Raw genomic sequence first — 17,312 nt, forward strand, 5'->3', positions numbered from 1 at the left:
GGTCATACGAAAGCTGGGCTAACACTAGCTAGCTATCAAGGCCAAAACCTGGTGCTAAACTGCGAGAAGACACAAAAAAGCTTGCATAAGAGTAAACATTTACTCACCAAATCAGTGTATCACGTATGAGAATCACAGCGATGCCAAAAATAACCACTTAAGCTGAATCTTCTCCAGCTGCTCCTAGGTTTGCTCAGCATATTCCAGAAAGACCCGAGCACGCCATGAACATGCCGACTGATCTTTGCCAGGGAGGAGGAAAATAGGGACATATGGCATTTTCAAACCATATAATTTATCCTTCTGCTGAAGGGAGACGGTCTTTTGTCCGTTTCTCTGCAAAGTCATGCTTTAATGTTAATGAAAATGATGACAGCATATGTTGACCCAGAGGTCTCCAACTACAGTCCTCGAGAGAGCTACTGTGTTGCAGCTCTTAGAGGCATTCCTACTCCAGCACAGCTGAATGAAATGTTGAATGACCTCTTCAGCATGCCATCAAGTTTGGCAAAGGCCTGGTAACAAGCCATTCATTTGATTCAGGTGTGTCGGAACAAGGATGCATCTAAAAGCTGCAGGACAATAGCTCTCGGCCAATTGGAGACCACTGGTATGACCAGAGATGCTCTCTCTCAATCTAGTTCTTTGTTTTTGTCCAAAAATAAAAAACCAAAACACACACACGAAAAGGGCAACAAGAAAAAGCAAATAGAAAATTAAATATTTAATACTTTTAGTTGTACTTACAAATAAGTAACCAAGCTGTGTATGTTTTATTTACAAAACGTATTATAAAAAACATATACAGTATAATAATAGACTGTCAGATAATGAAATAAAATATGCCACAGGCTCAAGTAAAGCAGGCGACATGTGAGTTGCAGCCTATTTAAGTACAGAATAGAGTAAATGTACTTAGTTACATTCCACCACTGAAAAGCAACATTTCCAGCTGACTTGAGTTGATCAGCTTTTTGAATTAAATTACTGGTAACTTAATTAAACCGAATGTTAATAACAAGCTGATAAAAACTGAGTTCAGTCTATTTAATTTTTAAGTGAGCACAATATTAGGTTTTACAGTGCAGTTTAACACAAATGTTTCCAGAGTAAGCGAGTGTTTATGATGTCAGATTGAGTCAGATTGGAGTTCATTGCTATGTTATAATTTAATACCACATTAAAAGACAGCCGGAAGTACTAGAATCAGGATATTTTATAGGTTTAGGGTTTTCGATGTTCTTTTTCTCGGCGTCCCTCTTTAAATTACTACTTTAAAAAACTATGTAAGTAACGTTTTATTTTGAAAGAGCCTCACCGGAAACTCGTCTTGTCCACAGTTGTGACGGTGACAGGTAAACAGTGGGAGGAACCTGGTTAACGGGAGTTTCGCCTGCAAACCCAGTTGTCCGTGTTCAACTTTTTTTTTTTTTTTTTCCACGCACGGTGACTGACCACGGCAACCCAGCGGGCACGTTACGTAAGCGTGCGGCGTCAACAGGCATTTAAACAGCGAGGCTGCGAAGCTCCAAGCTGGAGAACTTTTCCTCTGCTTCTTACGCCAAGGAGACCAGCGTGTCTTCATCCACACTCTGCACAGTTACTGCCACCCAGGCATGTCTTCTTACAACAACACGGCGCGCTTCAGCGAGGCGAGGAGAGTGGCGATTTTCGGAGGGACGCACGGAAACGAGATGTCAGGCGTGACGCTCGTTAACCTGTGGACGAAGAACGGCGCCGAAATACAGAGGAAGGCAGTCGAGGCCGTACCTTTTATCACCAATCCCAAGGCTGTGGAGAAGTGCACCAGATATGTAGACACGGATCTGAACCGAGCCTTCACCCCAGAAAACCTAAGGTAGGTACGCCTCTGGAGTCTCTGTTGAACTACATGTTGAATGGAAACTTCCTGTTGGCGTGTAAGAGATGTAACGTAGGGATTTACTGGCTTTATTTTGAACTGGGTCAGCTAAAGAAAGGGCACCCACGCATACTAGATGTTTGTCTTAATTAATCGCAACCAAGCAGTGGAAGATGTCCCTACAGTCCGTGGAAAAATGTAATGACTCCACAATTATGGAATATTATTGGCATAGCCGTTTGCATGCGTGCGCTGTACCGGACAAACGAGTCAACGTAACACAACGCGACATATAAATGTATCCGTAAGAAAGAAAAGGGGGCTGCACATGTCTTTAAAATATGATCCATCACGTGGACTTTGCCATCAAAGCTTTACTATGGCAGGTAAGCTGGGACGTGTGTGTTTACCATCGGTGGCGTCTCCCCCTCCGTGCCCCCCTCTGCCAATAAGAGCAGAGCAGCAAGTCCCCTCCTCCCGAACTTCAGCTGACTGTCGGCCTGCAGGAAAAACGTGAGCGGAACGTGACCGAGCTGCAAATGATTGAAGACGGTTTTTTTGTTTATTTGTTTGTTCTTTTTCATGTGCACTACACCGTAAAATGAAGTCTTACGCAAACGCTGGCCCTTGTGATCCCATGTGTCTGTTCATGCACACAGCCCATTTAGAAATGTGGTTGGATAACAGCATCTATTCATTAATCATACAAAGTGTTATTATGGTGTGCATTTTCCCTGTCATCTGTATGTATTTACTGAAGTACAGTTTTAAAATTATTGCTGCATAACATTTTCCTAAAATCCTCATTGAAAAATATCCTTCATCATTTGTAATAGCCTTTTTAATGGAGTGCAGTTAGCACCATATCACTTAAGTGAATTGAGCGCTTCCCGCTTCACATATACAGAGGTGACACATAATTTCTTAGCGGTAAAGCTGAAGTGATGCCCAGAGCTCAAACCGTATGAGTGAAGTGTTCCAGCCTCATCGTACAAGCATTAGTTGACACTTTAAGATCTTCTTCAGCGCTCTCCAGCATATTCACTATTTGGCCTCTCTGAAGGCAACATATAAGAAGATTAAACAGTTGGAGACTCTTTCCAAAAACAGCTCATCATGATGTCATTTTTCCCCCCACTTGTATAGAATGACATCTCTGCTCTTCCCTCAAAATGAGCACCCGCTTGACCCCTTCAGATGAATGTTGGGAGTCCACTTCATCAGCTGCTGCTTACACTGTGCTTGTGTGCTCATTTCCCAGCAGTCCAGACAATACCGGACAGTCTCTGAAAACAGGGAGTAAATGACAGATGTGAGGGAGGCAAAACAACACAGACAGTAGAGGTGCTATTCTGCTATAGCGTGGAGAATGACCTAGACTGGTTGGTGTTTTGAAATGCTTTAAAAGAGCGTGAAAGTGGGCAGCACTCGTCCTCTGGTCAGAGCAAGGCCCGGGGGCAAAATACACTTTGGAAAGATCCTAAGACTTGGAGTTAATGAATACAATTTCTTCTTAACTTTGACAGAAGGAGGCCACTGGCTTACTGAATGCAGCTATTGCTTCCCAGCATTGACTCCATGGCTGCCAATAGTTTAACCATGAAGTTCTGCATGTGGAGTTTAACTCCGACATACTAGCCTTTTCCCTTATAGCCAACCGTTAGGTTAAAGTGTTGTATGTAGGACACTCATGTGTAAATAATTAACATGCTTCATTGTTCTTTGAGCTGACTTGTGTGATATTATGTGAATAGTTAGGCTTGTGGCAGCTCTATAATGCTGTATGTGCTTGCACACACCCTGCAGTGCCCCAGGTGGAAACAACCTGCCCTATGAGGTGCTGAGAGCCCAGGAGATCAACAGGATATTTGGTCCCAAAGGAAGCCCGGAGGCCTACGATGTCATCTTTGACCTTCACAACACGACATCCAACATGGGCTGCACTCTGATTCTGGAAAGCTCCAAAGACTACTTCAATCTGCAAATGATGAACTACATAAAGGTGGTGGCCTTGAGGATACAAACACTGTAGAGATTTATTTATGAGAAGAGCTGTCACACCCTAAAATCTGACCACCCCTCTGACCAGTTTACACAAACAGTGGTGAAGCCTGTTAGGGCGCTACACTTATGCTCACAGAACTGTAGTTACATCCAGTAACTTCTAGTATTTGAGAGGAGCTTTTGTGGAACCTTTTCTCTACAACCGTTGAGACATTTTAACCACGTACTTCAACTGTAATGACCGGCAAGCTTAATCAGTGATGAAAAGAGTAGTTTGGCAAGATTTGCAGTTTTTTTAAAAATCGATTGATGGTTAATGTAGAAAAAAAAAAAGAGTACTGAGACCTAAATGAGATAAAACAATCACTGTCATCAAGTCCTGCCATTATATTCACAGAAAGTCCAAATTGTATATCATTACTCAGCAGGCATCATTGATGACTGTATAATATTACTGCATGATTGTTCCACCCATAGTCTGTGCTGCACAGTGTGCAGTATGTGGAGAAACACGAGATGTAGCTCAACTTGTCAACCTGTGTCGTTCTCTGACCTCTGTCTGAGGCTGATCTGTTTGCTGAGCTTTAGTTGAGATATTTAAATCCATCTATGTTAGGCTCATCCAAATACAACAGAAGGATCCCTGTTGTCTTTGTACTCTCAGCCAAATTCCCAGATGAGCCTTGGGAGATGGTTTCTTGATCTTTTTCAAATAAAACCATTAGATGTTCAGTGCCTCTCTTAGAAGATGGATTTTATCTGACAGCATTAAGTAAAGTAAGTACAGATGAACTGAGCTATAATTACATTGTTGAGGATAAAATAAAAAGAACTAAATGCTTATTTTTTTATTCCTGCCCTTTTTAGTGGGCCTCCCAGGGGACAAGTGGAGGAGATGCCAGATGTTCAATCCAAGCAAAACCAACTAAAACACAAACACATGCAATGAAAGCTACTTAATAGTGATGACTAAGGAGAGCAACAAAACAAACAGGGCTCTAATTGATTGTGGATTTAACAAAAAAAAGGGTAAAGTCACTGTTTTGAGAGCACTGCAGCAGTGTTTACATTTATTTTTGCCCTTGGAACCTTTTAATCTTAAATGGAATATTGTTAGTCAACACTTAGTCAGGTGTTGTTACATAATTATTACATTCTCTGGTGTAACCAAAAGTTATAATTCTGCCAGTAAAACATAACTTAATTCAAGCAATTCTTCTTTCCACTGTTACAACGAGGATTTCATAACTGTCCCAGATCTGAATGTGTCAGAACATCTTGGACGTAACCCTAACAAGCTTGTTCTGAGAGGAGTCCGCGGCATGTTTACTGTTGAAAACTGCTGTACCAGAAGGTCTCAGCATAATCAACATGGCGTTGAACTAGATCTGCCCTCCCAAAATTGTTCATACTTTACTGTAACACAGGACTTCTTTGCTGACTACCAAATGGGATAAAGGTGCCAAAATAATCAACAGTGCTTTGGGGTATCATTTAGCCCAAAACGGTGTTGGCTATTGTTTGATCTTGGCTGATCAGGTCATTGTCCAGTGTTTGACTTTTTAGGGATAAACTGCATGTTTAACCACAGCTTTACACTGATTAAATCCCACATGGGAACTAACAAAGAAGCGTAAAATGCTCCAGAGACAGCAAATCTTTATAAATAATTTGTTTTGGGACATTAATACAACCTCAAAAATTCACATTGCTTCGTGGTAATAACAAGGCAAACTCCTCTTATTACATTACATTAACTTCCATTTTAAAATGCCAGCTATTGCATTCCTTTCTTGTTCTTAAAAACAATCCATGGTGAGCACCTGCAGGGGGGAGAAATGAAGCCAAAAGCAACATGTCTTTTGTACAATACAACTCACAGGAAATGCATTCCTAAGTTTTAAAGCTGCAAACTGCCCCACCAATACACAGACATCAGTTATATAAGGATTCATTGACTTCATAAATATTCACCAGCTTAGTAAATGCCTCCGGTTTAGATGCTGTGACTTCAGACGCTTTTGCTCGTGTTTGTTGATAATCGCAAACACACAAGGTAGAAAAGGACTCAGGTCTAGTACGGTACTGATTACTCTGTCTCATAGTTTGAAGGATGTACCCCTCGGCAGATGATCTGAACCGCTGCCAGTTTAATGTTAGAGAAACAGCTTTTAATTTAATGATGAAGGCGACCGCTATGATGGTGTTCCTTCTGAAAAGGATTTCGAGCCTCTGCTGACAAACAAAGATAGCCCACCAGCTTAAACTTCATTCTGCACACAGTTGTTTTTGATACAGCGTTAGTTGGTGTAGATTTAATTTTCCATTCTATCGAGCATGACCGTAACCCCTTTGCCTTTGTGCCTCACAGCGTTTGTGTTTGGCTTTCTTTTATCTGCTTTTTATATGATGTTCTTGTTCTCTTGTCTTATAGAAAGCCATGGCTCCAGCCAGTTGTCTTGTTCTGCTGAATGAACATCCTCTTCTGAAATATTCCACTTCACGCTCTGTTGCCAAGCACCCTGTTGGTGAGTCTCTGTAGTCCAGCCAAGTTTATCTGTGGACAGTGGCAGAGGTGGATTAAGAAAACGTTTTAAAGTTTTAAAGCCATAGTTTTAAAGAAGGGGGTTCAACCCCAGAGCAATAATGAGCACGTAATGACACAAACTGTTGTTTTTTCAGCACTTTCTAGTTGCTTTGTAGGTGGTGTTTTGCTGTGTGGTGTCTCTTTGTGGTCAATTTTGTGGTGATTCTAGTGCATTTTACAGACTAACGCTGTACAGAACAACAAACATCATTATGAGCACTTGTACGCTTAAATTATGCACCTTGTCTATAATGTGTATAGTTTATGAACAGAACATTTCTATGCATTGTGTTTTGCCCATCTTAAAACATAAAGTGTGAATCATTTCTTAATTCTTGATTTGGTAATTAGGGCTTTCGATCACAATTATTTTAATCACTTGGTTGTATCGCAGTTATTTGGAGTTCTTTTTGTTTCCTCTGTGGTTTTTCATCACTTTCTTGCCATGTTTTATGCTTTTTTGTCATTTTGCACAATTTTGTGGTCATTTTGTATCTCTTAGTGGTCTTTTAACCCTCTCAGGGCAGGCGTTGCAGATTTGCAACAGTTAAAAACTAACAACCTGATTACCCCACATACATATTTTATGAGGTTTTTTTTACTCAGAAGTACCACTGCAGGACTTGGTTGTGCATTAGCAACAAAAAACTTAATTTGAGCCTGAGAGGGTTAAATGTTGTCGTTTCAGTTTCCTAAATTAAACCTGGGGCCTTGTGGCTGTTTTCTGTTTAGCCATCATTCTCGAACTTGCAACCATGTATGACTTTTACTGACTCTTGCAGAGCAGGCACTGCAGCGAGTACAGTCATGTTTGGTTGTGTGCCACCCTCGACAAATCCCAGCTAGCCCTTAGCCCTTACACGTTTAAAATATCTAACCGGAGTATACGTTCAGCTGGTAGAAAATCTCTTTTACTTGCAGATGAATCATTTGATTGTTTTCTTCTATGCAGGTTTGGAAGTGGGTCCTCAGCCTCAAGGTGTTTTAAGAAGCAACATCTTTGAAGCCATGCGAGTGATACTGAAACATGCTCTGGACTTTATTGAACTCTTTAATGAAGGTGAGACTTGAAATATTAAGCTGTAGTCACATTTAGCTACATGACAACAGGCTGTGTCTCAAGACTTTAAAGGGTTATAGCACTGCAGCATAGTGTGAAGAATGAATGACCTCTGAAGTAGCTCTTACAGAAGTTACAAAGTATTAAACTGTGTTCAGAATTTGGGCTCAAAAACAGCAAGTGTGATTCATAATGTGTTATATAATAGAAAAATAAGTTGTTTACCATCTGTCAGCATCCCTGTGATGAGAAACATTTTGTGACAAAATGCCCATGGGTGACCATCTGACTCATCCAGATGTACCTAGTCCTCGCTCTCTAAATTTATCTGCATTACGCCTCCACTCGGCTCGTTCTCCACCCCTAATCGGAAGAGTGTTCTCAGTGTTTAGGTGCAGGGCAGCGTTTCCCTCATATCTTTACGTAAACAAGTGATCTGTGCCAAGTTAGAATTGCAGGCTGTTGGTTTCCCCAACTGTCCCGCCTTTGAAAGAGCCGCTAACTGGGAGTTGGTCAGTTTCCATGTCATTAGGGACTGGCTGGCACTGGGGTGGTAGTCTTCTGTCTTAGGACCACCGTGGTGATAATGAATGTTCTGGCATGGTGTTGAAGCGGTGTTCTTGTGCTTTGCAGCTGAGCAGCATGATGAAACAAGTCCTTTAGCTATACAAGGCTTGCTCAGAAGGATAGCCCCCCCAGTAAAGCAGGGAAACGAAGACCTCAGAAGCATTTGTCCTTCCTGTTCCGCACTGCTACTTGCATATGAATACAGCTGAGTGCAGGTGAAATGGTTGCCTAATGTCAGAGCTCTGCCAAACATTACAAAACCTCGTGTGTAATTCCTAAGGTTGAACAAGGCCACTTTGGTTTCGAATCACAGTGGAACAATCTCATGGAAAATTGGCAACTTTGTGTGACATTAGTTTGATTTATATTTTACTGTGTATTTTATGTCCATCTTCATAGAAAGGTAAGTTCTTTTTTTTTCTCTAATCTGTATTTAAAAAGAAAAATCAAAACCAAGTTTTAAAATGTTACTAAGCTCGTTACTGTGGTCCAGAGTGAAAAATCTACATACGTAATAATACAGAGATAATATAATGCATATAATCTTTATCTGTTTGATAGCAATGTCATGAGTTTGCATGTTAACCCTGAGAAACTAGCTATATGGCTATCTCCGTCATGTTTATTTTTTCCCTTACTTTAAAATCACTGAATGGACTAAAGGTTTACCTCCACCCTCTAAGTAACACTTTGTTTAAGACTTTAAGTAACCTGTTTAAACAGCATTAGAAAGCTGCATTTGAATAGTTAGCTGAATAAAGGAAGGGGTAGACAACAAGACTTTGGTGACGACGACACTTAAGCACCTTCTCTGAGCTCTGTTTTCAGGTTTTCTCAGGCCAATCAGAGTTCTATAAAGATCAGGCAACGATTATAAATCCATCAATGTTCTTCTGCTTACCCTGCTTATTCATCTTAGCGAAAGTTTGGTTACACCCTTTCACCAGTGTATCATAGGGTGACCAACACCTGCAGCCAGTTTAGAATTGTCTTTTAATCTAACAAGCATGTCTTTGGACTGTGGGAGAAAGACAGAGGAACTGGAGGAAACCCACAGAGGCACAGGAACAGCACACAAAACAAACTCCACGCACAAAGGCCCCAACTGGCTGTTGGATTTGAACCCAGGAGCTTTTTGCTCTCAAGCTAAATTGGTAACCACTGCACCACTGTGCCAGTCAACTACAGTATAGTAGCATAAAAACAGACAAGTTCAGTTGGGAAGCAAGGTGCATTTGTTCAGTGAGTTAAGTCAGTGTTTTCCTTATTTATTTATTTATTTTTTTGTTTTAACAAGCTGCCCTTCAATTCGACAACCGCTAGGTGAAACAGAGGACTTTCACCTGTTAGAGTGGGGCTTTACCTTTCATGTGAAGATAAATGTCTGCACTGACTTAATGTTAATGTTTGATCTACTGCTCATCTAGGAGATATCTCGACTCGATGTCTTAACGTACTACAGCTTTTATACCCTTCTTAAGACCTATAATAAAGCTGCCCTTGAAACAGTTTGTTAAATATTGTTTAAATGTCTATTTAAATCTATTCTTTTTATTATTATTTATTTATTTTTTTAGGCTTGTTCTAAACCCAGGGACATTAACTCTGGGAATTCAGTCTAACTCCAGCTTTCATATGTTATCCCAATCCACTCACATACTCTCTCTGTTTTCTGTGCTGTTTAGGTGTGGAGTTCCCTCCGTGTACAGTTGAAGTTTTCCGAGTCCTAGAGAGGATCGACTACCCCCGAGATGCCAATGGAAACATCATAGCCATGGTTCACCCCAACCTGCAGGTAGAAATAAAAAATTTAGAATTGCTCCCACCTTCAATCTCTAGTTCTCATGTCATGTTTGGACCGTTGAGTCTATGAATGTGCTGCTTTAAGGAGGAAATGAGATTTCTTTAGATGACGTGAGAATGTATTGTTTCAGTTTAAACAACATACTCGAGTTACTTTCCCTGTGGCTCTTGCTTGTTATTGTTGCAGGACTGTGACTGGGAGCCGCTGAACCCTGGTGACCCAATGTTCCAGACATTTGATGGAAAAACTATCCACTACCAAGGCTCCGGGACGGTCTATCCCACTTTTATTAACGAGGCAGCCTATTATGAGAAACAACAGGCATTTATAACCACCAGGCGAGAAACCTTGGTAGCAAGTGCCATCAAAAAAGCATGAAGAACTGTTTCTTAAGGCTAACAGCAATCATGATTATGTATTAGCCACAGGAGCAAACTGTATCAAGATTTTGCACTTTGCTCTGTTAGAAAAGCAGAAATCCTGCAGACTAGATACCATCTTTTACAAACTGATTTAGGTTTTTATGCATTCACTATCGGAAAATCACTTAACTATGCAAAGAACATTTGTGCAGGCACTGTGAAAGTCTTTGATCTGAAGACTACTATATTATTGTGAGAAGTATTTATGATATTGTACATATTTACATTAAATCAACTAGATTTTTATTATATTAAAGACTAGGCCTAATCATTGATGGCTTCTCAATCATCCTAAACACTCCTTTTAAGTTTCCGACTACTGCTCAGGAAGGCTGTGTAGAGGATCGTCACCTGCAAACTTTTGACTCAAACTGTAGATGTTTGTCTTTTTCTGAAAATATATTTGTATCACGTGTAGGGGTGGGGGGTTGTTTTGTGGCCTTTGATACTACCTACCTGTAACTCCGTTGGTTGCATCTGTGGTGCTGTCCTTTTTTTGCCTTAACTGAGATTTCAGAGACAGTTGTGCAACAAATCTGGAGTAGAGTTTTGTAGATTTTATGTCTCGGTTAAAAGTTTCGATTACAGTCTAAGTTCTCTTCCACATAAACCAGGTGCAGTGTGAGATGTGTTTTTATAATATATCTGTCTATTTTGATATACTTGTATTGTAAGTTTGCTTTCAAAGGGATGCATAGAACTTGTCGCATCCTGGAAAGCATATTTACTTTTTAATGTTTTCATCTTTATGTTGTCCCAAAGTGTCTCGCTGTGGTCTTAGACTTGAGCAATATATCTGTTAGAATCATTTCTGTGATTAGTGAAATTCACTGTACTAGAAGTCCTGCGGAAATGATCCTATCAATAAATGTTGTACTACAGTGTGTTTTACTGTGTGTGCTGCTTTGACTCACGCTCGTTTAGTCCTGCAGGGCATGTGGCCACAAGAGGGCGTCATGCAACCACTGATTAAAGTCCCTTACACTGTGCACTGTGGTGCAGGACAGAATATACTGGAGGGTGCAGCCGGTGGAATGATGTCCGAGCTAGTTGTTTTGCTCCTTTGTGTGTCACTGGTGCATCATGTGTCACAAGAACCTGTCCACTTTTACAGCAGCTCTCCTGATCAGAGCTGCTGACCCACTAAGGAAAAAATGCAGCTCTCTACTTGTTTGGTATTATTTTTTAAAAAAACAAAAACAAAAAAAAACAAAACACTTGACCCATCAATATGTTTCAATATATGCACTTTCAATGCCTTTATTTCAAGTACTCTTGTCCCATAAGACTTTAGGTGTAAGATTCAACACAACTTTGACACGTACAATATTATATATTTTATATATTATACATGTGCCATACCGTAGAAGGCACCCATATGTGTTTACAATGACAGTGCGTGCTGTAATTATAACATAGCTGGATAGTTTGTTCATGCTTCTCTCTTTTTGTTGATGACAGCAAAGAATTCGAGTCACTATCTGAGTTCAGTGTTTCAGGAATCCAAGGCATCTGGATTTGAATGGAGGTGAAGGAGTGCTGAGAGGTATGTGGCAAAGTTTAAGAATATGTTCACTAAAAAGGGTTGGATAGTAACACAGAGTACATACCCACAGCTTGTTGGGCTGGAGGTGTTATTTAAGCTGTGAATATATGACACACACACACACACACACACAAACAAAAGGAAACTCACTTACCAGCCATTTTATTACATTGTTACTTTCTGGTTATCTATTGAGCACCTCTGATCAGCGTGGTTCATGTAGGTGTGGTTGTGGCTGCGAAATGTCATTAAAACAGAATTCCAGCATTGTGCACACTCTCTGCATCGTTTACCCACTCAGGTCATTAACTGTCGACTGAATACCACACACTGAGCAAACTTGTTAGGTGTCTGTTTCACTGATATTAAGCAATCGTGTGAGTAAAGCATGAGAAGTATGGCTGGATCAGCTACACAGTCATGTTTGTGCAGTCCCAAAAGTCTTTATTATAACTTGTAGACTAACCAGGAAAAGTCCACACGTTTTATGCTTTCTTTGTCATATCAGGCCTGTGATTGGTAATCCAGCTTCATAGCTGGTCATAGTCTTGGTAGACTATTCATTACAGTAACCCAATACAGGCCCCCAGGCCTGCAATGAGTGCAGATCAATGGCCACTGAAAGCTTTCAGGAGGATGATCTTTCAGTTCTGGGCAGGTATCCAAATGGGCACTCAGATATACCAAGCACCCATCTCTGCCTGCACCCTCCTCTCTCTCTCTCTGCACAGATAACTTTCTTCTCTGTTGTATAGCATTACACTTTATTTTACTGGAAGGCTCCTGTCTGGCTTCTTACCAAGATCTTCTTTAATATTATCAGGACACTGCTGCATGAATTTTGATAATCATGCTGTATGTTTACTTTTTTATGGAAGATGAGTTTCCCAGAGATGGGTTCTGTTCATATGAAAATCACAGACATGGAGAGTCTTCAAAAGGAGACATACTTAATTATTTACCAGCTAAATGTCCAATAAATGTTTTTCTGTTGTGCCACAAATCAAGATGGGGAATCAAGCTGACCTTCTTTTCAGCACACTGTTTAGCAATTATAAACTAGCAGTCTTGAAAACAAGGAGGAGAAGGAGGATGTGTGCTTGAAGTTTTGGCATTGAAGAAACAGGTGCGTGTAAAAGGTTTTCGTACATGAGTTCCTGCAGTATATTTGTTTCCTCTGCAGACAGATAACAAGCTACCTGATAGATTTAAAAAAAAAAAAGAAGAAGGTGCATCCGTCCCTTCCTTAATGTCAAACCACCGAAACCTGTAGCTATAGGGAAGCAAACCAAACATCTGCTTTCAAGGTCTGCTTGATCTGCAACATTACATGCTGCCCAGTCAGCTTTAGGAAGTGCCCGTGTATGCAGCTGAAATGTTAAAAGCACAAAGAAAAATGGCTCTAGGTCAGGAGGAATTAATTCTTTGTGTCACTTAAAGCAACTTGCAGGTTTTTGTTCTTCTTGTATATCATTAAAGGTTTTTCAAATGTGTCATAACAAGATTTGTTCAGCATCTTTGTTCAACAGACCACCAGTGTGACCAAAATAGAAAACCACAAACAAGAGAATAGAAACAAGTTGACAGTATATTTAGATCAGCGGTGTTTCTTCACAATAGACTGAACTGGCAAAGATACAGACTACCAAACAGATCTGCATTTTATGTGCAAGGTAAACAAGTGACAGGAACATCAAAAAGAACTATCAACATTATGCAGATTTGTGACATAAATGCACATTTAAAAAACCCAGGTAAGAAGCCTGGTCCTTGCAGTCTCTGACCACCATGAGAATGTGTACATAATTGTTTTTACTTCTAATCCAATAAATGTGAATTTATTTTATGAAGGACCTCAGTTCTGTGACTGATAAGAGACCAAAGCTTTATCTGGAATATAATTTCTTTTAAATGAGTTTAAAATGTGCACCACCAAGAATGGTTGCTTTCCTTTAGCAGTGCTTGTTGCATTCATATCCTGTCGGATCCTGTCGGATTTTTAATTTTTTTTTTATTATTATTATTATAAGGTGTGAAAAAAAAAAAAATCAAGAATAGCGTTCAAGTAAAACTGGTTAGTTTATCCGCAGATACAGTGTGAGCAATCGATGTAGAAATATTAGTCATGAGTTATAATATTCTAACATCCCTGCCCTCATCCTTATAATAAGTGTTTTTTATTTATTTATTTTTTCTGTTTGCTTGTTTTTAAACATTTTTTTCCACCATGCTATAGCGCACACATCCACTTCAGAATCCGCGGCATTGATTGGATAATGCTGTCATGAAACCATGGCCACTTTAATTCTCCCAGCGGTACCTGAACGCACCACGTCTGGATACAGGAAGTCTCGAAACTTTTCAGCGTAGTGGCAAACTTGTTATCTGCATTAGACGCAGGAGTGCGCCGTGCGCCAGTTACGTGAAGGAGGTGCAAGATGGTCAGTTATTAAGTTAATAGCGTTTATTTGTTTTTTTCTTTTCCGGAAAACAAGTGAGAAAGGAACGTGGATTTATGCGACAGTGTCGGTGAAGACAACAGTTAGCTTCAATATTTTTCTGACTTGCATGACAAGACTGCGACGGGCGTGAAGCCCCGCGTGAACATCAATATGTGGGAGCAGGAGGAATTCGAAAAACACTGGAGGAAAGAATTTCCCGACGGAGAAGTACCCCAGATGGACTTGAACTCTGTAGAGGACATCGAGTCCGAGCTGGAGACATGCAAAGCCAACCTGAAGAGGCTCCAGAAGGCTCTGGCAGAGGAGAAATTCAAGGTGATTTACCTGGAGACCACTGTGGCCCGACAGAAGAGAAACGACCCGGAAAGGTTTGAAGGCAAAGATGTAAACTTTAACGCTGACATGTCGACCTTTTCCAAAACGGAGAATATCAGGAAACCGCCGCGGCGGGACGCCGAGCGTGAAGAGGGGAAGATGAAGGTGCCGGACCCCGGAGGCGTGAAGCACCACGCTGCGGGTAGCAACACAGCGGGGCTCACCAGCTCCTTCGGCCGGGAGCGAGGCAGGTTCAGCGGCAAGATGGGCAAACCAGTCCCTATCCCGGTTCCGCCACAGAAGCCCATCTTTTGTAGAGGGGACACGGCCCCTGCCATCGTCCAGCGTGCGAATGACAACGAGGAAGGCAGCGACCGGGAATATGAGGATCTGGAGCTGAATGAAAATTTCGTCAGGAATAACTTGTTGGTACCAAAGACCGCGGGAAGAGACGGTCAGAAGACTTCCAGCGCTCAACGGGACAGCCGGCGGCCTTTCCGCCACAGCAGGGAGTTTGACTCCGATGATGGCAGACTGTCACCGTCCTTCCCCCACATTCAACGCAGACCCTCCCGAGGCTCGGGGTGCAGCACCCCAGAGAGGAGGAGTGATGGGTACCTGAGCTCCGACCACGAGGACTCCTCTTCCGCAGGTAATGTCAACACCACTGCCGCCGGTAATGGCTATAAATAAGAAGTGCAATATGTATTTTCGATTTTACTACATGAAATGGCCTGGTTGGGAGATCACTGGCAGCTAAGCTAGGCTTAAGTCTGGATTTATAGTGTAAAAGCCAGATGGGATCTGTAGTCAAGCATTTTAAACGTGTCAAAGGCACTGATGTCAGAGAAGGGAAGACACAAGGCTCCATAAATATCATATATCATAATATCATATCTACAGGTAGCAGCTTACTTCAAACTGAATCAAATGTGGCATGTTTTTATTTGCAGAATGCGTTTTTTTTTTACGCAACCAATGTGAGTACTGCAATTGATTTTGTGCTCCAGTACTCAGTCATTTATAGTTGATCATCAGTGTTATGCAATTCATCGGTTTCTGGCTCTTACTTCCTCCTTCCATAGTGAAAATAAATGAAATCTCAGCAGATGCAAATGCACTTATGTTAGTCAGTGATAATAATACAAAATCAGTCTGTATATTGGCACGAATGTGCCTTGTTTAGAAATGATCTTTATTTGTTTAAAACACAAGACGAGATGTATTCATGTAACCCCGTTTTAGCTTTTCAGATTCGCCCACGGAGAAAAAACAAGTTTACCGTGTGCCAAACCAATTACTGAGTGCTGTTACAAAATATTTGTAGTATTGTCCTGGACAAATGCACAGTGCAAACACCTGTTTCTCTGCTGTAGTCTCCAGTAGCTTATTTTTGCATCCTGAATGGGGCGTGTCAAGGAAATGCCATTCTTTTAAAAAGCAAAGGGTATGGTCTTTAGATCAAATGTCACAAACCTCTGTTGGAAATATGTTTTTCTGTGTTCTGACTTATGTTTACAACTTAGTTGCTCACGTTGTTTCATTTACCAATATAACCCCCCAACCCCAAAGGTCAATGAAGCAACACAATCACCAACAATAACTTACTGCTCTTCAATGTTCTCACACAAGTGAAAATTAAGAACTTGCCATAACTTGTATTCCACTAATTGTCTTGCATGTAACTCCAAACCCTAGTTAAGATTAAGCTGAATTTACCTGCAAGTAATAGAGATCTGCATAACAGATCAGTACTTTTACTTTATTAATTTTTTTTTTACTTGATCAAGAAGAAAATGTTTATCAACGTATGACTACCTGACTCCGCTGGATGGAGTGGATTTCATGAAACAAATAAAACCCTGCATAAGTGTGGCTGAGGAACAGATCCATAATAGACTAAATGCTCTAAGTGGTGTTGTAGATATCAGACATTAGGAGAACTACCACCTGTTATGACAGACCTACTGCAGGATAAGGTAAGCAGTAGGTGTAAAGATAAAGACAGGATTTCCTTTGCAAAGCCCCACTCGAGCATACCATTGGCCTTTAAATTATGTAGATTAGAGGGTTACCGGTTAAATGAAACCATCTTCACTTGTGTGACGTACTCTGCATCGTCTATATTGACCTTGAAGACAAAATGTTCCCTTTCTATATCAGTGGTCTGTAAGAGGTCTATAGTGTCACATCACCCTTGAAGGAGCTTCAGTTTAGTTGGTGGTAAATATAGATACAACCAGATGCACTGAACACTCTGGCTTCTTTTATGATATGAGTCATATTGAGCTTGTTGGGATGTTAGTCAGTGGATTTATTGTAAACGGACTTAAAGTCCTGTTCTGATGTCATGCAAGTGCTGTTTGACGCAGGAGTTGAAAGACCTCACAAGTTGCATGAGTAACCAGCAAAGCAGCATAGAGGTGGCTGTGCATGTTTTGCATTTCACTGCTGCAATGCATGGTTCTGGTAAACGTATATAATGTCAGCTTATCTTATTTTAGCTAGGGCTGTGTCTTTATTTCTAGAAACGTCAGTGATGAGCTTTAGGCTACAAGGTGGTTTGCAGTTAGTCAAGATTTTTCTTCAGTGGTGTTGTTAGTCACTTAAAGGTCGAACCTCAAAGTTAAGATTTGTTTAACTTGGCACTGAGCTAATTTATCTCACCAATGGTTATGTCACTG

General features: G+C 40.8%; 2 protein-coding genes across 2 annotated transcripts in view; both read left to right on the forward strand.

Moving 5' to 3' along the window:
- The first annotated feature begins 1,333 nt into the window (after positions 1 to 1,333).
- Positions 1,334 to 11,191, forward strand: aspa (aspartoacylase). Its single transcript, XM_031735579.2, has 6 exons — positions 1,334 to 1,858; positions 3,668 to 3,863; positions 6,300 to 6,393; positions 7,405 to 7,512; positions 9,765 to 9,874; positions 10,070 to 11,191. Exons 1-6 carry the CDS (start codon positions 1,617 to 1,619, stop codon positions 10,259 to 10,261), a joined length of 942 nt encoding a protein of 313 aa, XP_031591439.1. The 5' UTR covers positions 1,334 to 1,616; the 3' UTR covers positions 10,262 to 11,191.
- Positions 11,192 to 14,220: 3,029 nt separating this feature from the next.
- Positions 14,221 to 17,312, forward strand: part of abr (ABR activator of RhoGEF and GTPase) — a 117,965-nt gene continuing 114,873 nt past the window's right edge. The window contains exon 1 of the mRNA XM_031735585.2: positions 14,221 to 15,280. Within this exon, the coding sequence (XP_031591445.1) occupies positions 14,464 to 15,280 (817 nt within the window). The 5' untranslated portion in view covers positions 14,221 to 14,463. The remainder of the gene's footprint in view (positions 15,281 to 17,312) is intronic.

The sequence above is a fragment of the Oreochromis aureus genome, linkage group 10, assembly GCF_013358895.1.
Source record: "Oreochromis aureus strain Israel breed Guangdong linkage group 10, ZZ_aureus, whole genome shotgun sequence".
In the NCBI taxonomy this organism is placed as follows: Eukaryota; Metazoa; Chordata; class Actinopteri; order Cichliformes; family Cichlidae; genus Oreochromis; species Oreochromis aureus.